This window comes from Dromaius novaehollandiae, chromosome 9, assembly GCF_036370855.1.
Source record: "Dromaius novaehollandiae isolate bDroNov1 chromosome 9, bDroNov1.hap1, whole genome shotgun sequence".
Classification (NCBI taxonomy): Eukaryota; Metazoa; Chordata; class Aves; order Casuariiformes; family Dromaiidae; genus Dromaius; species Dromaius novaehollandiae.
Genome location: NC_088106.1, coordinates 31,999,518 through 32,027,490, shown reverse-complemented (window position 1 = coordinate 32,027,490; position 27,973 = coordinate 31,999,518). Strand labels below are relative to the sequence as shown.

The 27,973-nt window shown below is 39.8% G+C and overlaps 1 protein-coding gene and 1 long non-coding RNA gene across 4 annotated transcripts; one reads left to right on the top strand and one right to left on the bottom strand.

Annotated features, from left to right (window-relative positions):
- Positions 1 to 315: 315 nt before the first annotated feature.
- Positions 316 to 24,738, bottom strand: TRA2B (transformer 2 beta homolog). Of its 2 annotated transcripts, XM_026116304.2 has the most exons (9): positions 24,583 to 24,738; positions 16,920 to 17,053; positions 12,208 to 12,370; positions 10,830 to 11,018; positions 8,947 to 9,062; positions 7,556 to 7,639; positions 2,450 to 2,512; positions 1,572 to 1,645; positions 316 to 725 (listed from the first exon to the last, which is right to left on the bottom strand). In XM_026116304.2, the coding sequence occupies exons 1-9, from the start codon at positions 24,616 to 24,618 to the stop codon at positions 715 to 717; spliced, it is 870 nt and encodes a 289-aa protein (XP_025972089.1). In that variant the 5' UTR covers positions 24,619 to 24,738; the 3' UTR covers positions 316 to 714. The 2 variants fall into 2 exon arrangements, with proteins under 2 accessions (XP_025972089.1, XP_025972090.1); XM_026116305.2 differs by lacking the exon at positions 316 to 725 and having other exon boundaries at positions 1,564 to 1,645.
- A 4-nt stretch (positions 24,739 to 24,742) lies between these two features.
- On the top strand, positions 24,743 to 27,686 carry LOC112993012 (uncharacterized). 2 transcript variants are annotated; one of them, XR_010390563.1, is made up of 4 exons: positions 24,743 to 24,806; positions 25,306 to 25,409; positions 27,230 to 27,332; positions 27,505 to 27,686. It is a non-coding gene; the product is annotated as an uncharacterized LOC112993012 (long non-coding RNA). The 2 variants fall into 2 exon arrangements; XR_003261637.2 differs by lacking the exon at positions 24,743 to 24,806 and adding an exon at positions 24,972 to 25,063.
- The last annotated feature ends 287 nt before the right edge of the window (positions 27,687 to 27,973 follow it).

Here is a 27,973-nt window from a genome sequence, read left to right as displayed (position 1 = left end):
AAAACATGTTAGAGCTCATAGATCTCAAATGCCACAAGCCTGCACAGCATCATTAAGAGTTTAGTCTTGCTCCAGTATTGCTGAATGATGTTTCTTGCTCCTGCTACTGTACAAGTTACATATGGATGCCTCCAAACACTGGTTACTATACCTGAAGGCACTACCTTTATAAAACAATTGCCAAAATCACAGCAATACAAAGTTAGTTTGTCTAAATTTTATTTCTGGGCTTCGTGCTATGCCTTCTGGAATACTGTGTAAAAAGGTAGTGTTGTAGAACCTTTACAACCCACATTTATACTTGGCAAAGGTAAGTAGGAAAAAAAAACAAATTTATTTTATTTTTTCAACTTTTTGAAAGTGTTTTACACAGGTTTTGATCATCAGAATACCTTGGAATCAGTAGAAAAAACTAACTGAACAGTTTGTTTTTACAATAGAAACCTTTCAGGAGTCAAAATGGAGACTAAAAAAATACATGCAAAACATACTCTTCAAAACACAAATTGAAACAAAGCACCAAACTACACAAATATGCAGAATGAAACAGCATTTAACATCACGGAAAGAGTAGTCTTCATAAAAGGTGTAAAAGTCACCTATTCACTAGGCACTGTTCACTTGTTTTTAAACAGAAGAGACAATAAAAATATTGTCCACAAACTTGCAATTTCAACTCAAAGGCTGCAGCTAGAAATTCCTCTATGTCATGCTTTAATAGCGACCTGAAAGAAAAAAAAAAATATATACCTATTAGACTTCCAAGTACTGACAGATTTTAAAAGTTGTGTATATGAATTCACCGATATACCTCAAATCTGCAACAATAAATTCAAGGGCCTAATGACTTGTCTAGGACAAAATACAACCACCAAGACATCTCATATGCATAGGGCTGATACACTGAAGTGTATAAAGAATTTACATTCTAACTTTCTGCCAATGGCTGAGGTTGGTTTCTGTGTTTATCAGCAAAAGCAGCTGCACTTGTTTTCATTTGAACACACAGAATAAACATGAGAATACAACCTATTCATTATACAAATAGCTTTAAACCATGTAACCATTACAAAGGGAATACATTATGAATGTTGTACTCTGCACTTTATTAACTTTCTGCTATCAAAATACAACTTTATAGTCTATGCAGATAAGCAATTTGGAGGAAAAAAAAAAAAGTACTGTATGGACCTCAGATTAAGTTCACCTCCTCTTTAGCAAGTTAATATTGGGAAATTTACTTCCAGCACTAGACATGCAGAGATTGGCAATTTGGTATTGCTGTCTGTCTTAGACATAAGCAAACTGTCAACATGCTATAATGAAATGCTGTTGTAAATTAGTTTCCAAGAGAGAGCAAGCTTCAAACTTACTACCTAGCTTAGTTTTTGCAAACTTGTTGCTCTGTCCTTAAGGTAGTTATTATAAGGAATTAAAGGAAACTGTTTTTAAAAACACCCCCGCCCACCAAGTCAGAATAGTTTTTAGTGAAGACAAAAAGCTCAAGGAAGAACTTCAGACAAAGAGAAAGTTTACTTTTGATTTGCTAGCTCTAAGACAAGATTACTTACGAGGTGAATAGGACCGAGATCTGGATCGAGATCTGTAGCCCCCTCGGCTGTAGTATGGGGATGGTGACCTTCTCCTGTGAAAGGGGACAAACAATCATTTTCTTTGTTAATGCCTATGGCAGACAAGTGGCAGCAGCTTTATATGGATATCCCTCTCTATCCCAATCCTAGTGTCAAAGAGTACACCTGGGAAAGCTAGCAGAGCATACAAAGAGCTGATTAATATTTCTACTGGATAACAAGGCAAAAACTCGAATTTTCTTAATATTCTTTTCATGAGCAACGAGTCACAGTAATATTACTTTGGACTAGTAAAAGAAATAAGCTCTCTTGTGTTCACAATTTGACTATATGAAGGTTAAAGTCAACCACATCCCAAACAAGCAGAATAAATGAAATCTTAACTTTGAATTTAAATATTTATTCTCAAATGGACAGTTGACCTGAACAGCATTCTCTGCTACATCCAATCCCATCCCAAGCCCTAGGAATCCCATCCCATCTAGGCACTCCAAGTTTTTTTCTTATTTTTTTTCCCTTGTGTATTTCCACTTAAGTTCCCTTAATAGTAATTCAACCTCCCCCCAACCCACCCCCACACATTCAGCATATTAACTTCCTGAGGGACACCCCCCTCCCCAGGTTTTCCTTGTGCAAAGCTGTATTAATCTGTCCCTATACTAACCTCACACCTTCACACAATGATGAGGGAACCCTGAAGTGAATCACACTACTCACTGAAAAGCTGCATATATTCAGCACCCACCCCATTTCTGCTAGTATCTGAAGACATCCTAGACCTGTTTCATTAAATGCTCACAATCACGTACAGAAATACTTCCACTGCCATCCAGATATTGAAACCTTTCCTATCATACCTGTAAAACTGATCCCTGTCTTGGACAGCTCTCCATCCTCCTCCTCCACCTCCTCCACCCCCTCTGTGAAGACAAAAGAATTGCGACTTTTAAGAATTTTCAAAATAAAGTAACAAAAATAATAAAATCATGCAAAAATAAATGCATCATCAAGCATAAGAAAATGATCCAGAGACAAGAAACCATCTAGTTCCTACACTGGACAATGTTGTTACTTTCTCATTACAGTTAGTTTTATATCTTCTTGGAAGAAGTTGGCTTAAACACAGCGTCAAGGAGCAGTTAACGAGAACTCATATTCCAGCTGACCAGTATTGTATTTTACAATATCATACTCTCCAAAGAGCAGCAATCTGAGATTGATACATAGCCTTCACTTCAAAGACTATTTTTGTTCTCAGATGCTTACCCACTCAAGGCAGGCATTTTTATTATTATTATTTTTAAGTAGCAAGGTAAGTTCACTGTCCTGAAGAAACATGAGCATGTAGATTCTGTGGTCGAGGCAGGAAAAACACCCTTATGTTTTAACACTTAGTGATCATGTTTAAACAAGAGCATCTTTAGAACAAGAGTGGTACAACTTATCCTTATATAAAAGCTGTTTAGAACTGAAACAGTTGATTATAACATTTAGCAGTATCCAGCAGCTAATTTGGCACCTCCACATACTAAATTGTCAAGGTGCAGGTCAAGGACTTTGCTCTAAGTCTAAAGAATAAAGAATGGGAACAGCTAGAAAGTACATAAGAGAGTATAAGAAGAATCCCCTCCCTAGATGTTTCATTATACTGCCTGCCTACAACAGTTCAGTGGGTTCTGCTTAGCCATTTGGTTGCTAGACTGCTGTTTGTCTACTTTCCTCTGTTATTTAAACACAACTTACCACAGCACCTACTTCTGGGACACAGGAGGCCATCTGACCACTAACCTAAAAAGTTTCAAGGCTGGGATTCAGAACCTGCCCAGAGTGCCCAAATACTTAAGAAAGCAAGTTGAAGTGATCACTACCCATTCTTGCAGAATTTATTATTTGTTACTGGGAGCTTTTGCAGCCAGTATTACAGGGAGGAGACTGAATTAAAGTTTGGATTACTGAACACAGGTGACTACTACAGCTCTCTCAGGCTGCAATCATATGAAGGAAAAAGTGGACTTGCTGATCAGAAAGGCACTGTGCGTTTCTTGTTTTAGTCTTCTCCTTTAGGAAGATACCCTGTGTGCAAATTTTTTTTTTAAGAGTATCCTGTTTACTGCCACTCTTTTCCAGAAAAGAGTAAACATTCCACAGCAATATGGAGAAATCAAGTTTTAACCTAACAATTCCCATCTGAACTTTTATTTCCCTTAAGGCTTTACTGCACAGAAGGCAAGAAAGGAAAAAATGCAAGTAATTGCTACTATTTTCTAGAGTGGCGGACTAGGATGCAGTGTTCTACTGCATCTTTGAAGATTCCAAATTAATGCATCCCTGAGTCCCTTTCTCCTCCGCGAGGAAGTACTCATGACACATACGACACTATTCGTCCCTTTCCCTCAAAAGACTGCTATCTGTAGGAAGAGCAAGTAGATATCTAAGCTGCACAGACAGCAATATTCTTCAGCAGCCAGATGCAGACTGTTTGTGGCTTACTTTCAGTATCTGCTGTAAGACATTATATAGGTGTTGCAGAAGCTCTAAAAATGCCACCCCCCCACCCCCCAAACACACACCTTCTAAAGTAAGGGAATGGAAAAAATCCTCACTGGACCGGTCCATACTCTTAGTATTTCTATCCTAAAGCCCTAATTCACATAACAAACATAGGATAGGAGAACGTGCAGGAAAGTCAGAACGCTGCCTAGAACCTGACTGTCTGGAAGAGCTGAACCAAAGCATGGCCCTTAATTCTGACACGATACTACGCAAACTGGTACGCTAACTGAAGTAGTGGTTCATCTGCTCACATCACTTCTTACTAGTCTGTTTTTCCTTTTCTAATCCATGCATTCTTCTTTACATCCAGTCACTATCACAGTCTTTACAACTATTCTCACTAGCACAAACACGGAGCTGAAACAATTTCCAGCTTCTGAGAATGTTTTACAAAGATCTGAGTTACGACTCACCATCAGGAAGGACAAAGGTAACATTTAAGTGAAGACTTATGATCACATCATGACTAAAACAAGGAAATTCCTTATACACAGGAATTTCAAAACATTTTAAAAACACAAAAGCAACAACAGATTTCAAGAAGGACAACCAGTACACCCTGACCTACCCACTAGGAAAGAAGGAAATCTCTTCCATGAAGTAGTAACAGAAAAGTGTCTTACCAAACACTGCATAGCCCCAAATCTTTTGCTGGTCCTTATATGCCCTATGTTACAAGACTTCTCAATTTCTAAAGCTTTGACAAACAACTTTAATTTACCCACTAGATGCGAGTTTGTTATCTTTACAACATGAGGCAAGAAGAGGATATGGTGACCTGGAAATGTTGTACTGTGTGCTCTGAAACAAACTGGAAATTTAGTCAGAGAGGTGCTTTTGTGTCACATCTCCCTCTTACTGTCACTATAAAAGCCAACATACAACTGTGGGCAAAATGAAAACCAACACATCTTGGTTCCTGCATATCCAGTATCAACTTAAGATTTTAGCTGTTAAAACTCTCCCAAAGGCCAAAGGTTCAAAGCCATTGATGCAGCAAGACAGACTGACTGGGTAAGAGTACCTTCTCTAAAAGACTGTGTCCCAGAAATGAGTAGGACATTTTTGTCTCCTGTATTCACTGTAATGTATCAGGAGCACCTTCACTCCCACCCTGCAGCACTGGAAGCTTTGTAGAAGTAAGGCACTTAGTTTAACAGACAATGATAAGGTGGGAAAAGCAGATGGGAAGCAATGGCAAGAGCCTGGGAAAGACAAAGACTATAGGTAGCAAGAAACAGAAAAGACAGCTGACATCACATCCTCATAATGACCATATGAGTATCAATAAAACACACAAAAGATATTTTCCTTTGTATCTAGAAAGTAACAGAAAAGTACCCTGAAAGCTGACTAATATCATGGTATTTAGCGTTGATATCATCTCTGAGCTACAACGTGACAATGGAACGTCAATTCATGTGCTTCCCATATCACATTAGGCAACGGTAAATCCACCCAGTGCAGATGTATTATAGCCAAGCAAACAGCTCAGGAAGTACTATACGATTCTGCAATTATTTACACATTTAGTATTACAAATAGAAAAGATTAACCCTGTTACCCTTACACCTAATTGAGTAGTGTCCCAGACAAATGCTGAGGATTTTACAAGGGGCAAGAGCTGCTGGCAGTCTTAATGCTGAACATTCACAGCTCATTTCTTTTCTAAAGTTAACTACTGTGCTGCTGAACACAAGTGTAAATTGAAGACAGACAGGAATAGGTGTGAATTTCCAACAGCATCATACAGGTCAAACCTGACAGAGGATCAAGCAAAAGTCAATCCACAAGACACAGGAATAAGAGATTCAGTACTGCTTTTGTTATGTCTAAGCAGAAAATAGTTTAAATAGAAATGGCTACAGAAAAGCAGAACAATGATAAAGTTAGGTCCTGCCTACTCCAAATAAGAAAAGTTTGAGTAAAATTAAGACAGAAAGTGTTATTTGACGCATTGAAATCTGTTATACTGTAACAGAAGCAGACTGATACGCACTTTCATCTCAGCATTTTTTTAAGACACACTGAATACATACTGAAAAGGGAAGATGAAACTGCATCAGTTTAAGATAAGCATCTCTGTGCACGAAAAGCATAATTTAAACCACCAGATTATGATAGCTTGCGAACACACAAATCACTTCAGGGAACAGTGATTGCTGAACAGCATCAAGAAGGGCTTCCTCATTATCCTGGTCAAGCAGAAAGCTAGATTTTGTGGTCAGATTCAATCACCCCCTTATCATGCTGATAAACGAGCCAAACTATTTTACTCTTGTAAACCTTCCCTGGAAAAATGCCTGCTCCCATTTTAACATTCATGATCGTCCAATAAAAAGGTAGAAGATGTTTAGAAACAATTAGTTATGACCTTCTAGAATGTAAAATACCATCACTTTCCCCCTCCCCCCACCTTTAAATCCGACAGAAGTTTGGCAGGGTGGTTAAGGTCCATTGAACACTGCAGCTTTGTCCTTGTACACTGAAGAGACCTGGACTCTGCCAGATTCTAGGAAATGCTAGCCACAACTCAGAATTAAACTCCGCACATACCTTACAGCAGAATCTGTTAAATCTACTAAGAAGCATGGCTTCAGTTTCTCCTCTAGTTTTTCCATTTAAACTTGTCATTTCCTGCTACTAGCTTGTGCAGGTCTTGTTCATCAGGCATCACAACAAGGAAATCCCAACTGTGGATGCCAAGGAGTTAACTGACACACTGCCCAGTGGAAGGTAATCCCCTTTCCAGCTCCATGCAACATCTAGCTACTTTTGTTCCTGGCCAATTAAGCTTTGTGTGTGGTTTTGTAACACTGTTTACTTTACATACAATTAAATTACTAGTATGTTAAAAAAAAGCCTTTTCACCTAAGTGCCCAGTACAGACCAGTTTAATCTTCCAATTTCTGATTCCTCATTTCTGGCAACAGTTGAGATGCCACTATTATTAATAAGGGATATTGGCAACTACTGATTATCTCCTACTGTCTGCCATCTGACTCTACTCCAAATACAATTTGGTATTATGATACAAATTCAAGCATTAGGTCTGCACCTCTGTTCCCACTACTTTAATGCTAACAGAGATGAACCAATGAAAGTTTAGTATGACAGTATAAAGAATGTACTTTGGTTTCCAAAACTTAATGCAGACTAAAAAAAGCATTATGAATCAACTCAGGCCAAAATTAAATATCCCATTCAAAGTAATTTCTCAATCTCACCAGCACATGGATTTGTATTGAGCAGTCATCTCAATAAAGATTTTGTAGTAAGATTCCAGAACAAGAGTGAGTAAAAGAACATTCTAAAATATATCTCTAAGATAAACTGATGACACTTAGGTAGAAGTGGAGGTGAAAAAGCACAGTTTAAAAAGCAGTCCAGTATTACAAATGTTAGTTCACCTGTATGATCTGCTGTAATAGTCACGATCATCGTATCCTCTGTCGTACCCTCTGTCATAGTAATCTCGTCGTCGTGAGCTGCCACTACAAGCAGTAAAACAATTACATTTAATAAGATACAAAACACTACATGCTGTTCATAGTGCTTCACAGTAGGCATCAAGTCAGAAAGCACACATTATACCAAATAGTATAATCAGCTAAGTGGGAGTGTTCTACTGACTTGCTTAGTATTACCACCACCACCCATCCTCACAGTTGAAGTGACTGCATGAGCACTGCTACTTCCCCATCAGTGCTTAAATCATTGCTTTTTCAAGTGCTTGAACTTTAAAACAACTATCTGCTTTCCTCCTTGGTCTGAAAGCTCTTAACCTTTTGATATTGCAGACACAAGAGGAATTCCATTCTGTGCCAAGCTTTCATTCACTTTTAACTCTCAGCTCCTTTTGGAAGAATTTCCCCATTAAAAATAACTTACAACCTCAGTATTAAATCAGGTACACCATCACCAGTACCATCAGCTGAAAGCTTTTAAACTTGGGAAGACAATTCACATTCTTGGTAACTTTAAGCTGAATGTATACTCTTTAGATAGGGAAAACAGACACAAAGCTGAACAACCAGTATTTGTTATTGTACTCTGTTCTTCCTAAAAACTACAGCTCACAAAGCCATTAATGTTTGAAGACATATGGGTCACCACCCATTAATTGTAAGCAACTTAGTATCATTTAGAAAACATCAGAAATTCTCACTGTAAACTTATTTAAATGTTTAGACAATTCATGTCTAGGCAGCATAAGTAACAAACACAGGTTTCTGCTCCCTGACCCTAGATCAGTTACTGACAAGTACTATATAAATGAACCTCTCCTATCTAAAGGACTGGAAAGATTAAAAAAACCTACATATGCGGACAACCATCAGTAGTAATGCTTGTTTGTTTTTTAGTTTGCAGAACCTCCTTAATCAGTTGAGTTTGTAACTTTGCTAGATAACCACAACAGTGTTAGCACACCCAAGCATGCCTAAGTGACCTAAAGGTCATCTAAGCTTTTTTTTTTTTTCTTTTTTTTTTTTTTTTAAAAAAAACATAATTAGGCATCAACACTGATTTTTGTATTTTAGTTCCCAGTACTGAAATGTCCATATTGGACATTGCAGCATACAATTCAGAAGCAAGGAAAGATATTCATTTTAGGCCTCAATATCAAACTACACATACAGGCTGGCTTTCAGAACAGTGCATTAAAGTAGAAGCCTGTTAAAAAACGAAAAAACGAAAAGCACACATCCCCACTCTTAGAGGGGATGCTGAACAAAATAAATAAAATACAGGACACAGTATGAATTTTATCCCTTACTGTTACAAAAATCAGGTAACTTACTAAGTGGGTCTTCCCATGTAGATACCAGGGGTAGGCGTGTGAGGTCTTTTTGTTATGGAGAAGTCTACCCGAATCCTTCTTCCATCCAGCTCCATTCCATTGGCACGTTCTTTAGCCTACGCAGAATGATAGAATACAATTAGCTGTAGGTTTAAACTCTAATACCAACAAAAGTTTCTAACTACTGTCTCCAATACTAAGAGAAGTCTTAAAATAGCTCAATTAAGATTCAAGTCTAAATTTCACTTATGCCTGGTACCTAACACTGAACCCACGCTTCAAGGACATCTAGGACAACTGGAAATAAGCTTCAGTAAGTGTTTAAAATATGACTTACATATCATGAAACGCCTGAAAGAAACATAATTTAACAGTAATTTTAGTACCTCTGTATCTTACATGATTAAGAGACACCTGTGTATATGCACATGTGGGAAGGTGCAACTACTCCACCATGGAACATGAAGCACATTAAGTTAACAATAGACTAGCGCTGTATGTCAAGTAAGTTTTTTCCTCAAATATATCCTCAAGTTCTACTGTGACCTTGGCTATGATCATATTCAAGTCATAAATAAAACGCACATGAAGAAAAAAGTCATCATTTTTTCTGTCAGGTAGCAGAACCTGCATACAAAGTTTCAACCTAACATGGAGGCCTTCCAGCCAAGTTTGATAAAAGACACTGCAGTTTGTAACAGACTGAATTCATGCAGAATGTAAGGCTGATTACAACCCATCAGCCCAATGCCTTTCAAGAGCAGGCTCAAGTGCAGAATTCTATAGCTGGCAAGTTCCCTTCCCTGTTCATTCTGTACTACTTGTAAACAAAAAATCCCAAAACTCCCTATGCAGTATTGATACTATTAAAGTTCATCTGATGCTTTAGTGTTTCCAAAGATCACTTGCAGGGACCAGGAAGGCACTGAAGTATTCTGCCTGGCCTTTCAGAAAAGATGCCTCCTCTTCCCCCCTAGACTTCTCTGAAGCATCAGAAGTCAGAATGCACGTTAATGCTCCTACGGTGCACTTGAGCATTGGAGAAACTTACGTGCCAGCGTGGTGCACTTTGAACATGCTCAACATTAAAAAGATCACCAAACTTGAGCTTAGGAAGGAACTTTCATCTCACAGTTAAACTGGAGGGAATTTGTGTCTCTATTTTCTTCTTCCTGTTGACATAGTTTGCACTATGGCTAGGTTGAAGTTTGCTTTGGTGAATTATACAACTACTCAGCCTGCATAGGGACCAGTGTCCATGCCCTTACACTCTTTCCTCTGGTACACAGTAGATTTTGATCACTTAAATGAAGATTTTGAAGTTTATGATAAGGTGCTGAAGACATTTTAAGCCCTGAGAAGGCAGAGAAGAGAAAACAGTGGCCTGGAACATGTGATCTTGAACACAGTTTTCAAGATATCCTCTACCACACATTCTACGTATTTGCTTTCCATCCAGATTTAGGAATCCGGAGAAACTGCTGACAAAGGGCACTTTTTTTAATCTCAAAGAATCCCAATTCACAATTTATCCATGTGCACTACCACCACAGTGAAAGCTACCAGTGAAGAGAGGAGTTTTAAGTAAAAGTTGGAAAATAAAAACAGTTTCTGCAACTAATCCCTTTGCACAAGACTACATCTGTTATCAACACACTACTTGAAATAATGCTTAGACAAGCAGGTCCTTCCTTTTCAGGTGACAGAAGTTTGCTTAGCATTAGTTTGCATTATGACTATGTCAAACATTTAGAAGGCATGAATGCAAAAAGATTCCTGTACTATTTCAAAGGTGGAACAGTGAGCTTCCCAGGCTACATCCTGTTACACCCCAGCAACTGAGAACACAGTAAATATGACATTCTTTCTCTACTCCAACCTACTTCCTTAGCATCCTCGACGTTTTCAAAGTACACAAACGCAAATCCTCTTGAACGCCGAGATTGCTGGTCATACACAATGGAAACATCAGCAATTGGACCATACTTGGAGAAAACTTCTCTCAGATCCCTTTCTGTGGTGTACAGGCTCAACCCAAACACACCAAGACAACAATTTGGGTCAGGATTTGCCTAAAGGAAGAAATATCTATTAGAACAAAATTGCTTAATTTGCAATACAAAATATTTCACAAATTTGAGTCCACCAAAAAAAAAAAAAGCCTACACTGCTGCAATTTGTTAGTTTAACTTGCAAGTAGACACATTTATGAAAAGATATACAGATATACAACCTCCTTTCACAAAAACACCTTTCATTTCTTAGCATACTGTAGCAACTACAGCAATAGCACAAAAATGGTAAAAAATGGTACTTTTAAAATATATCTATATATATATATATGCACACACACACACTCCACACACTTTTCCCATACTAGCTGGTGACTGCTGAATATAATGGATGGGTCTGGATCACCTCTTCATTTGTGTCATTTATCACCCTCCCCAACTTTAGAGTGATCCACACTGCTCTCAGTCACCTGAGGCTGTAAGCAGCTAAAAGTAAGCTGGCTTGCATGCCCTCATTTAGTTAAGAACTGTCTTGGTGGTGCCTTCATTAAATGTTTTAATTTTCTAGTCTTTCTAATCAAGAAGAGATAAACATTTCCCCTTCCTTTCTAAAGGCATTTGAAAAACAAAAACAAAACACACCCACACACAAAACAAACGACAATAACAAAAACCACACACACACACACACACACACACACAAAACCCCCAAACACCAAAATACCCCCTCCTCCCCAATCTTAAACTCCAGACATTGCTAATTTATGGAGATCCAAGGTAAATAAAAGTCAAACTGAAAAATCGATCTCAACCGTATCTTTCAAATAGACCTTAATTTTTCTGCTAGAGCTTTCTTAAAGTTTATTGTAGTAAATCATAAAGTTCCATAATTTTGTTTTTCAAGCTATAAAATTAAATCTGATCAAATCAGTACCTGAAGAGTCAAACTTAATACTTATTCTGCTATACCAACAAAGCAGAGGGGATGAAAAGCAGTCAAACCGCATGCAGGTTCTCAAGTTTACAGAAAGATTTTCAGAATAAGGATACAGCTCTTCTGTAATCGCATTTTACTACCATTCACTAGCTTACCAGGAAAGTGGTTTTACTTTGCAATTGGAAGCTGAGACAAATGACTTAATTTCTTAAGAGCAGAATGTTTTTCTGGAAAGCTCTGATGACTGAATTTACCAATTTTAAGATGCATTCAAGACTAGGGATGAGTCACCTACTTCTGTAACAGACCTACCCTGTTTCCAATATGACGTCTGCGAGTAGACATGGGTGAATGGCTGTGACTGTGTCGTCGCCGATAATCCCGACTGTAAGACCTACTTCTGGATCTCCTATGAGAACGGGAACGAGAGCGTGATCTTGTGTAGTGTCTACGAGAACTCCTCCTCGATCTAGATCTGCAAGAAGGATTTACAATAAATAAAGCTACAGTTTTTCAAACCTTTCAAAAAGCAAAAAATAGTCAGATATTCAAAAACAAAAGCCCAAACCATTTTCTAAGAACTTGCAGTACCACATGATTAAGTTGTATTCCAGAAGACAAAGGTAACCAATTTTTATCAGTCACCTTTACAATTAGATTACTGCAGATGCTCTCAGAGCATTTCTATTAATGAAAAAAAGGGGGGGGGGGGAAGCAACCTCAACTTTCATTACAACTAGCTTTTAGCTTTCAACTCCCTAATAGTTTCTAGTTTTCTCTAATAAGGTTATCTTGGTTTGAAACAGTATATGCTTAGAATAATCACAGCATTTACAGTAGCATTTAATTAAAAACAAAATAGACTGCAGTGGCTGTCTTAAAGCCCTAAGAGAGAAAGGGAAGAGGAATAAACTGTGTCTTCATATAGAAGATCCCCAATTGCAGAGGTGCTTATTCTAGCACTCAGAATAACACAGCTCTTAATGAAACTAAAGGGCAAATATACTTTTTACACAGGACAATCAAAAGCACAGAAGCTTGTGAAATACGTCCAAAACAGAGTTCAACAGGATTCAAGAGATTAAGCCTTTATAACAAAGTGGTAGTAGGTTTATCCACATTCTAGTATTTTAACAGTTACTTAACATCAGCTGCATGTGTAAGCTAGTTTTACACGTTCAAACTTGTAGTGTATTCAGGCAAAGGTGCAACTGCTCACTAATTTCTGCCCACTTCTCTTCTGAAAGGTTCCAGAAATGTTTTCCGACTGCACTAGGTCTGCAGACATGAGGTCATAAAACACTTCAATTAGCTCCACTAAGCCTTCAGCCCTTCAAAATACAGTTGATCCTTAGTTTAGAAGCTGAGCAGGTAGAACACTTAGAATGTAATAACATTCCTGAGCTTTGCCTGCTGCTCACACTCACTGAACAACTTGCATGCTACACAACATTTACAAAGAAAAGTACTGCAAGGCTAGGAAGTGCATTTAACAATGTAATATTTTGGGGGCGGGAACACAGGACGCTCTTAGTCACAAACTGCTAGCCTTCAGACTCACTGGTGCCTCAAAAAGCCTCCACAAAGTAGAAGGATGACAAGGGAAGAAATATTACTGAGATTAGAAGCAGAATCATGTTTCAGAGTAACCAACTGCTACACTGGCATGATGGAAGTCCTTAACCTGGACCAGTTTTTACTCTCCTGAGCATTTAACAGCTCCCATTGCCAGAATTTCTCACTAGGTGTCCACCAGACAGCCAAACTGCATGACATTCTTCAAGTTACGAGCCTCCTTAAAAAAAAAGTATTTCCAACCCTTTCAGGACTGAGCCACCTAGTCCCATATTTTCCTCAACTTGAAACATATACATGTGTTTTAGGGAAACAGACTAACTCCTGTTCAACTCATCCCATTACAACACTTACCTATAACAGTGTATTTAGAAAGAAAAAGCCTTATGTTTTTTTTTGGCAACAGAAAGGAGAAGAAAGTGACTGAACTCCCAAATGAGGCAAGAAAGGCAGTACAGAAAGACAATGAAATGCCAAACAAATACGAAGCTCAGCACCTGTGTACGGCCACATTTTATCCTTTGACATTGAAAAAGCTCATGTGAAGACAAACACAGAACTTATGTTCCAGGTTTTAAAATGTATCCATCACAAAGAACAAGAACTGAACGCTTCTAAGCTAGACAAACTGCTATCTGAAAGAACAACACTTATTTTGAATAGGTATTGCTTACATACAGTGCCTTAAATGCTAAGTGCTACTGCTGTTACTCTCCTTTGCTGCAAAACCACCACAGGTGAAAACCCTATTCCTCTGTTGAGGAGTGTTTAGACTTTAAGAACATACAGAACCAGCCAAAAAAAAATTAATAATAAAAAAATGCTTGCAGAGGGTTTCCCCTATACTACTGAGGAAGCTTCAATAAAAAGCAGCTTTGAATTTCTTAATCAAATATGCCCAAGCTCCAACTGATAAATATAAAAGGATACAGATTTGCTCCCAGATCAAAATTTATAATACCAGTGATTCAGAAAATGCATTTGCAACAGAAACCACCAATAAATATGAAAATTCTCACAAAATTACTTCTCCGGTCAGAACCAAGATTGACACGACCTGCTCACGATCACATCCAAATGCGTGACAGCACTGAAAACAGACCTAAGTATGTTGATTCTAAATGTGTGCCTTGACACAAGACTACAATTCTAACAAATCCATTCCAACTCTGCAATACACTTCTAGTATTTTCAGCCATAGACATTTTCAGGATGGCTGTTAGATGCTCAGGAAACCATGGCAGTCATAAGCTTTTCCTGATGTTCAAGAAAACCACTGAACCTGCAGCTGCAAGGATATTATTGAAAGGGCAATTTCTCGTAAGAGCTACCAGTTTGCCCAGTTTGTTTAAAAAAATACATTACAGTGCCAGGACTTTGGATTTCCAGATCTTGTGTCTGCTTCTTTCAGCATTGTATACAACCTGTGTCTGCATTCTTACATAATATCCTGGGTATTTTGCAAGTGAAATACAAGGCTTTAAAAGAAGAGCAATAAAACTCTACGGATTATGGATTAAGGTGCCTAGAACACGCCGGGCTAGGCCCTGACATGCTTGTGGTTTTAGAAGGTAAAAGGCTGCCCAAAGAGGTCGTGTATGTCTCCATCCTTAGAGATTTTCAGAAGCTGGCTGCATAAAGCAACATGGTCTGAGCCCATAGCTGACTGCTTCAAGCAAGGTTTTGGTCCTCTTGAATTATCCTACGAATCTCTCACTACTAGCAGTTCCCCATGTCACTCTAGTTTCATACTAAGTAAAGCATTATTTATTATAAAATATTTAAGTTATAATCATTCAATATATTATTTTAAATTATAATTTTTAAAATACAAATACCAAGTATTTAGTTTGACATTTTCATTCTTCTACTATAGGAATTGTCAAGTGCATAATTTGACCATTACGACTGGGCCTGAAGTACAGAGAAAAAACATGCCCATTCCTCTGTCAAAATTCCCAAGTATTTACCTTCTCATAAAAAGGCCTTCATACTATACACAATTATGTTTAACTTTATTAGCTCCCCAAACTGCAGCACTGCTGTACTCTGAGCCTGCAATACTGACTGCAGGATCAACTGGAATATCTTGCAGCTGTCTCCCTGCCACTGCACCACCCAGTTTCCACCTAAAGGAAAACCAGGTGTTCAGAGGTGGCCAGCAAAGGTGAGATAATCTGTATCAGCTCTCATCTCAACATGCAGTCAGGCTACACTTGCGATATACTCCTTGGCTCCTGCTAGATCAATTCTGCTCTTATGAGCAGAGCTAAACACAGTACTTGATAGTATTTTCTATCATGGGTTATTGCTAATGGAATGTCTTTCAAAACTGTCATCTTTCCCCCACCCTGACCCTAGCCTTCTTATTTTGGCAAGCCTACTTCAGTGTTTATGCACAAAAACATATTGTGAACAGCTTAACAGGAAAACCCACTACTGAAATCTGATTTTTTTTTCCTCTGAATGCTTACAAATAAGCAAAAGAACACTCATTTCCTTGCTTAGTCAGCACTGAATTATTTAAGCTCTTAATACAAATGACATCATTCACCCACTTACAAGTTTTGTTGCCTTTCCATTCATTCTTTTTAAATAGATATTGAGCATGCACCTTTTAGAGGACATATCTAGTAAATTGAATGTTAAGTGGCTAGCACAATGACATCTGTGGATTATCTTATTTTTAGACTATGAGCATAGTTTATCACTCAGTGAGAAGTTCCTTAACAGTTTCAAGAGGAATTCTGTATGTACAGCTTATTTGGCAGATAAATAAAAGGATTCTTAATACAGTCATAATGCACCTTCACAGTGTCCACTTCTGTTGCCATGCAACAAATGCAAAAAGCTACTTTCTCCACAACTTTTGAGAGCTAGGAAACACACTAAATTTTACAGTTTTTCAGCCTATTAATTTTCAGATGAATATGTATTTTGAAGGTAAGAAAGAGAGCTGTTGCAATTCACATTTATGTCTACTGCTTCTTTTTTTTGGCAGAAACATACCAGCTACTAGTTTGAAAACATTATCGCTTGCAGTAAAAAAACCCGTAACATTACTGTGGCCTGTAAAAGAAAAATCTGTAGATGCATTCATTTCTCTTAAAGCACAAAGATATAGAGCACCTAACACTTCACACCAAAGAAACCAGCCATTATTTTAAGGCTTAAACTTAAAAGGCAGGTCTCCTACAAACTACATCAGTAAAGATGCAAGCCTATGTAGCACACAACTTCTCAAAAAAAGGTCCTCAAAAAGAAGACCTAACTTGATTCGGCTTTTCAAAACGGAAACCACACATGCCCCTTTGTATTCAGTGTTCATAGATCACCAGTTACCTTTGGCAACAGAATGCGCTAAATTAGACTTCAGTTCATCTCTGCCATAACAATCCAAAGACATCTGACTTGCGAAGAGGAGGAAGAGGTAAAAGAAGTAAACTCACCTGGATTCAGACCTGGATCTAGATTTTGACCTGGAACGCCTTGAGTCCTCCTTAGATCGAGATCTTGCAGGAGTGTGCCTCCCCGACTTGCCAGACCCATGAGCACTTCCGCTTCTGGAAGCAGAACGGGATTCCTGCACGCAGATATTGAAAGCCTAATTTGTACACAATTTCTGGTTTACCTAAAGTCTGTAAACAAGCTCCAGTGAAATAAATGGTAAAAATTCATATCTATGTGTCCGGGCAGTTGGAATTAGAACTGCCTAGATTTTTAAGAAGTCTTTCCCTGGTAGACACTTCTTTACCCTGCATATAGTTTTGCTATTAAACAGATAATGCATGCATGTTTAGCAAAATATACAGGGACACATAAACAGACTAGTAATTACTTAGCGTAGTGCTTTCAGATTCCAGATTACTTCTTATCTTAACTTCATTTTTATTCCTTTTCTTCATTCTTCCGTTTCAAATTCTGACTTCTTTCATCTTCCCCACTTCACACAAATTGCTCAATATTCTATAAGTGGGACTTCTGGTCTGATAATTAGCATGCATTCACTTTCTTTTTTTTCAAATTTCAGCTTCACTTATTCCTGAGCTTCAAATAATTCTCATTTATAAAACTTGTCAAATGGCGACTTCCGCATTTTCCTTCTTCAACATTAACCTTAATAGAAAAAGAACAGGATGAAGAATATTTAAAAACTCCAGGATAAAATCTAGTGCCAAAACTGAAACTAGAAAAAAAAAAAGATTTTGTGGACTTTGACTATATATGCAGTTCAAGAATTGAATCTACTGACTTTCCTAATATTTTATAAACAGATTCAGTCAATTCAATTTAACTTAGTACTAAGTAACTGAATTCACTATTTATGCCTACATTTAATATCAAGTGTACAATGGACCAACTAAAGACTTACTCATCAATTCTGGCATTAAGAAATTCAAGTATTTTGCAATTCATCAGCCACATACTTGAGACAAAATCAGCAAGAAATGACTTCAGTAAAAATAAGTCCCTACTATGGTCAGAGGCTAACTGATGTGCTTTTTGAATGCAGAAAGCAGAGTAGCTTTCATTCATTGACTTACGATTGTGTTACTGTTTTGCGACGTTCTCACAGTTTAGAAGGCCTAGTTTTAAAACTCACATCTACTTTGCCCGCACGAGTGTGATTACACATGCAGGGTTCACACTTCCAAGTAAAATATGATTTTCCACAGACTGAAAATACAGTTCTGTGCAAAACCAAAGTAATGCTCTGGAAAAGCATCCCATCTCCTTTATTGTTTCCTTGTAATCTACTTTGGTAATGATATAACCTAATTATCCTTTTCAATTTTTCTATTTTTAATCAACGCAATGCTAAATTCAGTCACAATGGCTTCAACTTTTAGTTTGAACACACCAGAAGGTATTATTTACTTCAAGGTATTAGAGGAAATTTAAAATTCAGCAGAAATCTCATCTATTTGGCCACATCTTTTTAGAAAGAGACTAAGTTCTAAATCATGGGTCAAGTCTTGACAATGACTAAAGAGAGACACAGAATTTGTTCAAAACTATTTGTTTTATCTAGGTAATGTTTCTTAAAATTTGAACACAACTTCTTTTGAAATTCTCAGTAATAGAAATAGTACCAATAGTACCACTAATAGAAAAAAGTACCAAACATTTAAAAATCCATTTGCTAAATCAGATTTTAGTTTTGCTTAAACCACTTCTATACCACTCAGAATGAAGTCTAGCTATGTACAATTGCCCACCATATACCACTGGGGGAGGAGGAGGCACTTGCAGGATGAAGCAGATTTTCAACACTGAGAGCCACAGAAATAAAACGAAGTTGGTCACAGCCATATTCTTTGTCAAAACGTGTGATCAGCTCCATTAAACTATAAACACCTCATTTACTACACCTGCAAAGGTTAGTGCAAGTACTGAGAACTTCTTTGTCACAAATACTAAATTTATCCTAAAGCTCATTACGTCATAAAAATCCTGAGATGAGTTCTGAAGTCTCGTGTATTAATTTAATCACAAGTAGTTTTCAAACTTTTCTTAAACTTTATAAAAAACAAGATCTGAAGGAGTGATAAAACCAAAACTATTTGAGAAAAATACTTAATTTCCAAAACATTACACTCTTGACAAATTCAGTCTAAACAGAAGGGGTAAGGTCCAGAGAGAGAGTATCTAATAGTGAAGAAAACAGAAGAAACGTATGATGCTTTGGGAGCAGGAAGAAAGCAGCAGGGAGAAAGATCTTGCCCAGAAACATACTCCAAAGCTATCCCCCCACCCCGACCCTAGTTTTTAGAGACACTAGGTTTTGAAGAAATCATCATAGAATTGGCACTAGAATAAGCAAATGATAAGTCTTCATCTAACTGACACACTTTTAGGATGATCTTTGCTCTTTTATATTGATGGAAACTTACAAAGAATAAAAACCTGAGGACAACTGCATGATAACTACATCTGAAAATTAGGCGGTTGGCTTATTTTCATATGGCTTCTTTGGATTTCACAATTTTGCTGTTTTTAAACCTGCAACTTTTTTTTTCCTGTATCATCCTCTTCCAAACCTTAAACTTAACTCTACTATACAGTATTATGTCACTTTTCTTGTTCCAAGCCTCAGAGGAATTAATTGCAGCTCATTTGTTCAAGGTATTACTATGACTGGCAATAACCTCTAGAATTGAAAAGCTATTACCCCATCTCACCTAAGGGAATCCTCCCTACCTTAAATTAGAGCTTTTCAAACATTGCTAGCCAGCAGAGCTCCAAATTTAGTTTATGCCCTGTTATACCATCTCCTGTCGATAGCCACTCCCCCCCATAGTTCACTTAAATTTGACGGTTTCTACTACCTGCTTTTGTTGTTCTTAATACAACGTTCTCTTTTTCTACCTTTTACTTCATGAGTTTTAACCTTGTTAAATAAGGTGAAGTAAGCTCCTTGCTCATGACACATGTAAGAAGAGAGAGAGAGAGGAAAAAGCTAGCTTGTTCCCCCTACCTATATGTAAGCATTGCAGGTAAGCAGATCAAGGCTGTGTTCACTGTTAAATTTTAAACACTTCCAGATGCCCAAATAATCATTCTAAAATAACCATTTTTCTAACCCTGAATTTCTGAACCGCAGATTTGAAAAGTCACCAGGCCACTTGATCTGTACCTACAAATCCTACCTACTTCCACTTTAATTCCAATAATACATAATGGAAGGGAAGACCTTAAGTTGTGGTTCCTGAATTATCCCTCAAACATACTTCAAGCATAATGAAACAATATGTAATTTTGTTGGGATATACATATATTTTTAAAACACCTCTAAGCACATTCATAAAGATTGTTTGATTCATCTACTCTAAGAGCACGGAATATGACAAGAGCAGATTTATTCTGGAGACAGTAGGTTAAGAAAATTTCCATTGACGGAAGTAGCTATAATGTATGTAAGCTAGGATCACGTGCTTTTTGTACTTCAGAGATCCAGTTTTTCCTTACAGGAATTAACTGAAATCTACTACTCATTATAATTATTTAACAACTTAAAATACAGTCAAACAAAATTTTAGTAGTATTTGTACTAAATCCCTATAAACTTAATGTATTTCCACTTGTTTTCCCAAAGGTGCAGCCTCACATTGTTTCATCAAATCTGACTGCAAATCTATTAAAGGTGTAATTGTGCTAACTGCATGCTCCTTCAACCCCTCTACTGAGGAATCCAACCCAGAAATAACAGCTTCTGCCTCTCTTCCCACATTTGTTTTCCAGTGGCTCAGTGAACTGATCCTGACTCACCCTGAAGCCACTCCATCACCAGATCACTGCTGGGGGCTGGGAATCCCCTACCAAGAGGGAAAGCAGTCTGCAGCAGCTTGCAGAACACACTCAGTTCTAGCATTTTTCTTCCAAGACCTCGTTAAAGCAAATTTATAGAACAATGAAGGTACTAATACGAGGTACATTCAGAGATGTAACATTTTCTTTCCAAGATTCTAACCAAAGCCTAAATATTTCAGTTTAGTTAACAGCTTCCAAACAGCAACCCCTCTCAAAAAAGACAATATGGTTTGAAAAGCTGAGTTCAACAGCACCAAAACCCAGCTTCCTTCCACTTATGTCCGCCATTCACTCTGACCTCAGTTAGCTGACCTCAGCACACTAAGCTAGGAGGAAACTAATCCAACAACAAAAAGCAAATGATTTTCTGACAGATTAGGGTATTGAATCAGCTCACCAAGAGGTCAGAGCAAGTGCCAGACCATGAAGGAGGAAAGAGGAGAATGATCCATACTTCTGGTAGCAGCAAGCTATTAGATTATTTCTGACAATCTCAAACTGCTTCCTTAGAACTTCTTCCATCATTTATTTCTAAGAGATGATATAATATTCTCAAAAAATGCTGACTTAAAAAGCAAAGTGATCTATAATCATTCAAAGTATTTTGACAGTAAAAAGAGAAATCTGGCTATCAGATAAAACATTTTTCTTTCTGATCAGACACATACCGAGTAATCATTGACAGTATTAGCTAACTCACAGGAGACTCACTATTTGGAGGTTCCAAATATTCAGAGGATAAAGGAAGCAAGACTTTTCCTAACCAGCTTTCTTTCCAAGCCTTCTGTGCACAAACTGCACATGGATCTCAAGAGTGAACAAAATTTCCATGAACAAATACAAAACAGAAATGACTTGGAAGAAAGTGGTAATCTGTCTCACTGCATGCTGTTATAAGTCAAATATCTGAAATACCGGTAAGATCACTTATGATTTCTTCAATTTTAAAAAAGTTTTCAAAGTTTAATATCACTATGAAGTGTAAGCTGTACGAAACAATTTGACAAGGAATCAATACTATTATTATTATTAAAGTCATGACATAAACCCAATTTAAGTTTCAGTTGCCACTGAGATAGCAAGTCCCACTACTTCCACCAGCACTTGAGTATTTCTTCTCCACTCATCCTAAGGCTCATGTGGCTATACAATCAGTCAAGTCTGTGAATCAATGCAGCTGCAAATTGAATTAGAAAATAAATTTCAGCTGATTCGGTTCCCAGATCTGACTTGACTACAGCCACTAGCACTGGCAGAAAGGAAGAAGCAGGAACATGATTTCAGGAGCATAATTCTTGTTGGCAGCGTAGGCTTGGAACGGTTTTACAGCCAGTTGTAAAGCCGTATCCTAGATTATTTATCCAAACAGCGTTCCTATTCTGTGGAGACTTCAGAGCCCAGCTTGAAGAAGCAGAAAGCTGCTGTCTGCTAAAACACAAGCTTCAAGTAAGCAAAGAATATCTGTAAGTAACACTGGTATAGCATTAGAAAAGTCACTGCATGATCTAGTTTACAATAGCAGGCTCATTGTACTTTTTATTTTTACAAGCATTTATATCATGTAGGACTTACCTATAAATGAGTCACAAAAGTTCAGTTATACAGAAATAATGTTATTCTTCTGAACAAGCTCTAATGGGATATAACTCCTCTTAAGCCTTGTTCACAGTAGAGATTGCCTTATTTTTTTTTCCAAGTCCAGAAGAGATACAATAAAAAAATGCGCATGGGGAAAAACCACAACAGCACAGCAACTGCTGCGCTACCACACCCTGCACCAATTGTTTCAAAAAGACTTTACAACAATAGTTTTAACACTTCCATTCATGCTAAATAGAGATAGAAGGTAGGTTACCCTGACAAACTGCACTAAAATTAGGCTATCATCTTAAACTGGTTTTCAATCTGACTTGCACTGTAGCAATTAGATCTCATATTTAACTAACATGCAGTAATCCATCTTGAGCAAGTCAGAAGCAATACTCCATTGCAGAAAATCTACTGTCTGTAATAACATGAAAACATTAATGAAAAACAAAGCTGGGGGGAAGGGGCGGAGAGGTCTATTCTTTAGTCCCTGTCTTTCAGGGTTCAAAGTCACCTACCATTTTTAGCTTCCAGGAGACCAGATTTTTCTAACATAACCTGCTTTGAAGAAGTAACATTCACATACTAATAATGCTTGTTAGAGTGAATCTGAATAAGAAAACCCCGTATTAATCAGAGAGAGGCATTGCAAAAATGCGATTTCCTGCCCAGCATTATCAAGTTCTTCTAAAAAGTTTTTTTTTTGAAACTTCCAGGGAAAGTTTACAATCTAAACTACCAAATCATTTAAACAACTCCCTTTGATGTGGCAATAACTTAAGATAGACTTATGTTGAAAATAGAACAAAATACAATACTGATTCCTGTACTGCATTCATCTGTGGCAGCAAAAGACCTCAAAGGAAAACAACACTGTTGCCCTACTCCCCCTCAAAACCCAGCACCCCCGACCAACTATATGTACTCTTGAAGTACAGATTAAACTCCAATGTGAACTGTCACGAGTGATCAGCAACTTTAGTGAAACTCACCCAGCCAGTAATATTTTGCAGTAGCTTGTTTAAGATATCTTCTACCATACTGCAAGTTTCACAATGCAAGCATAGAGAATACTGCCTTAGCACTACTGAGTTCACTGTTTGAGGTTTACTATCCAACTATTGCAGTCACATTTAAATTAAGTTAGAGACCAAGCCACCTGGATGCAAAGCTGCAACTCCATCAGTAAGCAAAATTAATATTTTACAAGCAAACACAAAGAGCAGTAAGTCAGAGTTCAGCTTATGAAGTAATTCACCAGAAATGAATTACAATGCAGTTTTGGAGAGAGTACAGTGTAGGATACAACTACTACCTTTTCGCGTTGTCCCTTTCTAGTCTGTTGTTAAGCTACAAGGCTAGCGGATACAGGACACTGGCTACAAAGACAGCAGAAGTACGGACCGTCACCGCGCCACCAGCCCAGACAGCCGCAGTGCAGGCTGCTTTCACCCCACAGCGAGCTTGGAGGAGTTCCCGACGCCCCCGATCATATGTCCGGAGCCCGCAGACCTAAACCGGGGTAGCGGGAGCGGACGTGGGCCCGCAGCCTGGTGGGAGGCAATTAGGAGCACACGGGAGAGAAAATGAGGGGGAGCAGGCCTCTTTCTCCCCGCTCGCCTGGCGGAGCCGCCTTAAAAATTGGCAGCGGCCGCCCGGCCCCACGACCACGACACGGGAAGCAGCCAAGCGCTCTGCTCCCTCGTGGGCCTCCCGGAGCCCGACTGCGCCCGTGGCACGGCAAAGCTAAGACCGCGTTGCGGACGGGCCATGCAGCCGCGCTAGGCCGAGAGGCAGCCTGGCCTCCGCGCTGCGGGGGGCACAGCCACGGGTCCCGGGACGCGCAACTCGACCGCTCTCGGCCATTTTGTCCCTCTCCCGGAGCGCCTGGTCACCAGCCCAAGATGGCGTCGGGAAGACTCACCATGGAGCGCGCGGCGGGCGGGCAGCTAGAGCGTCCTCGCCCCGCGCCCCCATTTCCTTTCACGACCGGGCCGGCGGCCATTTTCCCGCGCCAAAACCCAGCCCCGCTGGGCCTCCCCGCACGCTCCGCCGAGATTTCCTCGCGCGCCGCGCCGCGGCGGCCCCTCCCTTAGCAGCTCAACTGCCCTCTCCGCCCAGGGCCGCAGAACGGGGAACGGGGAGCGGCCGCACCGACCGAAGAAGGGCGGCGTGAGGCCCGGCTGGGCTGCGCACTCAGGCTCCGTGTATTACCCGCTCGCCGTAGTTCTGCTCCCCGCTGTCGCTCATCGTCCCTCCTCACTGGCTCCCAGCGACCGCTGCCCCGACCCGACCGTCCCCGGCGCGAGCGCTGTCCGCACAGGAAGTGACGCACGCCGCGCGCGCGCGCCAGGCCCCGCCCCTGGCAGCGCGCTGCGACGCACGCGCCGTCGCCCCGCACTCCGCCCAAGTGCGAGGGGGAGGGAGCGGAGCGCGAGGTGTGCGCGTGCCCCCTCAGCCGGGGTGGGGGGGGGGGAAGCGGAGCGGAGCGGGAAACGGCCGCTCGCGGGAGCCGTGAGGGACTCGGCCTCAGTAACGGGCGAGGGGTGGGAGAGGGCGGGTGCCGGGGGAGGCGTCTGGTCGAATCCGGCCGGTTTCGTTCACCGCTTACACCTTCACCTAAAACACCGAGCAGACTTGTGCGGTCGATCCATGGGAAATGCCTGCCATACACTAGCAGCGGGGGCTAAAGCGGGTAAAGATTGGCTGGCAAAATAATTTTCAGTGAGAGAGCATCGCCAAATGGGGGAAAAGTAACGATTTTCATCAGGAACCAGTGTTAGACCCAGTGTTATTTCATAAATAAGTTGTCAGTAAAGGTAGAACTGTTGCTTATAAAGTTGGGTGGTAAACGACAGATGGTGATGGGGACAGGCATGTAGAGCATTCTGGATCATGAGGTAGAGTACTTTCTTTGAAAAATACATTTTATTACAGACAGAAGTAAAACGGGGGTCTTCAGCTTCTCAGAGAAAAATGCAAGAGGAACCAGCAAGGGAAGTTGATGCAATTCAAAATCAAAAGTAAAGCACGTATTTCAGGTACTCTCTGGGCCTGAGGAACAAACCATTCAAGCAAACCATGACTTTTTTCCTTTGTTTCTGTCTTTAAACTAGGAGTTTTCCTAGACTGTATGCTTTAGTCTCACACAGCTCAGTGGTTTGGATTCTGCTTTTCATCTCTTGATTTTTCGGGCCTAATTTTTCATTTTTTTAATGGTAGCATTGGCAGTACGGAGACTAAAACAAACCTTCTGACCTACTCCTAGGGACTCCACCTAAGCATATTGGGTAATAATTTTCTACAAGTGAGGCTGATGTAACTGATGAGGACAGGGTTCATTTAAGAAATGCTTATGAGACTGTGTAATGTCTGTAACTGGTTTTAATGCGTAGCATATTATATATCCAGTGAGGCTGGTTCATTATACTATATTTGGCTTTTCAAGAAGTCCTTCACTGAAGATTCTTGAAGACAATAAATTTGGCAAAGGATCAGAGAGAGTCACTCATTAATTTTTCTGAGTTAATCTTCTGGTGAAAAGATTGGAGACAAACTATGGGAATAAATTAGTATTTTTCCTTAATGGAGATTTTTTTTTCTCCTGTGACCTGTGCTATTCAACATCTTCATCAATGATATGGAAAAAAGATTACTGTGGGGTGATAAAGTTTGCAGGTGGTGGAATATTATTCAAGTTAGTCGAAACTGAAGCTGAGAAACAACAGCAACCATAACCCTGAGAGACTGTGTGATGCAACAGCACGTGAAATACAGTTGGTAACTGGGATGCACTGCATGTAGGCTTCTTTCTTCCAAGTTACACTTGCACGTCTGAAGGGCTCTTAACTAGCCGCTTCTGGTCAGTAGCAATATCTTGGTTACCAGGAATAGTGTTTTGAAAAAGTTTAAAGCTTGTCAAAAAGGCACAATGACCGATAGGAATTGTAGAAAGGGAATAGGACATGAAGCGGAAACCATCATATTGCCATTGTACCCTTATTACAAACACCAGATGCAGTTGTGGTTGCCCCATTTCAAGCAGAAGGAACAAAATTGCAAAGGTGCAGAAAAGGAGACAAAAATGATGCACAGATGCATTCTAGAAGGAAAAAAAGATCTCTTCATTTGGGAGACAAGTGATGGAGGCATAGACATATGTCATGCCTGGGTTTCCCCAGGTATCATCTTTCACTGGAAATTCTTTCTGAGTGTATGGCTATCTGGCAGGCCACTTTAGGAAAAATACCTCCCGGCTGGGTTTTCTGTGCCTGCTCCCTTCTCCTTCCTCGGTCTGCTCGCTTGAGCCACTGGTTGTGGCTTTAGGCTTAAGGAAGAGGCAATTGTTCACTTTGTGACCGGCCTTTTACATTTTTTCTGTTTTGTACCATCATCCCTGCCATGCTATGGAGAATATCAATACATCTGGGTCTGAAATTCCCTGCCAACTATGCAATGTCAGTAAATAAAATGCTGGCTCAGTTTGACTTGGCTGGTGGTGGGGAGAACAGTCCCTGAGTCCTCTCCACGCAGCAGTCTTTCGGCAACTGGTCTCTGTTGGCTCAGAAGTGTGATTCCCAACAGGGCTGTGTTTACAGCCTGGCTAGCAATAGCTGCCAGGAAGGTATTTAACTGCAGGGAGAACTGGTAGTCACATACTTCTGCCTCCAGAATTGGGGAGAGTGACTTAGGCAAAGGCATTGCTAATCTGGTGAGGTGGTGGGACTGAGGGGGGGAGGCATGGGACAGAGCGATTTCATCCCTCACTGAGCCTTCCCTGTCGTTGGTGGTAGAAGGGGTGGCCTGGGGACTGTAGCTGACACAATTTTGTTCCCGTTTACTCACGAGGGTCTTTTTTCAGTGCAGGCAATATTGTGTCCTTACAATGAGAAGTACCCAGTGAGGAGCACAGTCCTGCCAATACTGGGAGTGTGGGAAGATCCAGGAGTGGGAGGAAGTGTTGGGTAAGTGCCTCAAAGTGGCAAGTGACCAAAGCTAAACGTTGTTAGGTCCTTGTTGATGTGGAATAACTGGTATTTTGCTGCTTGCCCACGCTTCTACCAACTGGTTGGGGCCACCTTTTGAGACTCTAGCTGGACCTGGAAATAGTAAGTGACAAGTGATCTTGGTTTCCAGCAATGCTGTTTGAAGGAGCGGGAACTAGATTTTGCCGTCTTCACTTACCCTCAAGGAACAGCTGCAGAAGTAAGTGGCCTGCCTTTGCTGGCTTGCCCTGCTCCTTGTAGCCCTCGCCGCGGAAAGATCTGAGTAGAAATTGGGAATGGTGGCCCCATGCTGCCTTGGTTTTGCTCCTGGAAATAAAAATTGGAGATTTCCACAACTGGCACAAAGTGACATTTGGTTTATTCAATACCTGATTTATTTAATCCCTGATAAAAGCTTTCAGAAGGATGCCTCACACCTTGCCCTCAGACTTGGCTTGTCCAAATTCAATACCTTACTAACCAGTTCCATTAAAGGGATGGTAGAAGGCATTTACTCAGGGAAGGGCTGAAGAAAGCAGAGCAGCTTGGAAGACAGGGGCAGCCCCAGCTTGACTGAAAGCCCAAGCCCTGGCTGCTCCTCTGTCTGGGTAGGGGGAGGC

Coding starts and splice junctions, on each gene's coding strand:
- TRA2B (XM_026116304.2), bottom strand. CDS start 24,618: ATGAGCGACAGCGGGGAGCAGAACTACGGCGAGCGG. Junction 12,371..16,919: donor AGATCCAGGTCTGAATCCAG/GTGAGTTTACTT, acceptor TCCTTCTTGCAG/ATCTAGATCGAGGAGGAGTT. Junction 2,513..7,555: donor TATTACAGCAGATCATACAG/GTGAACTAACAT, acceptor TTGTCTTCACAG/AGGGGGTGGAGGAGGTGGAG.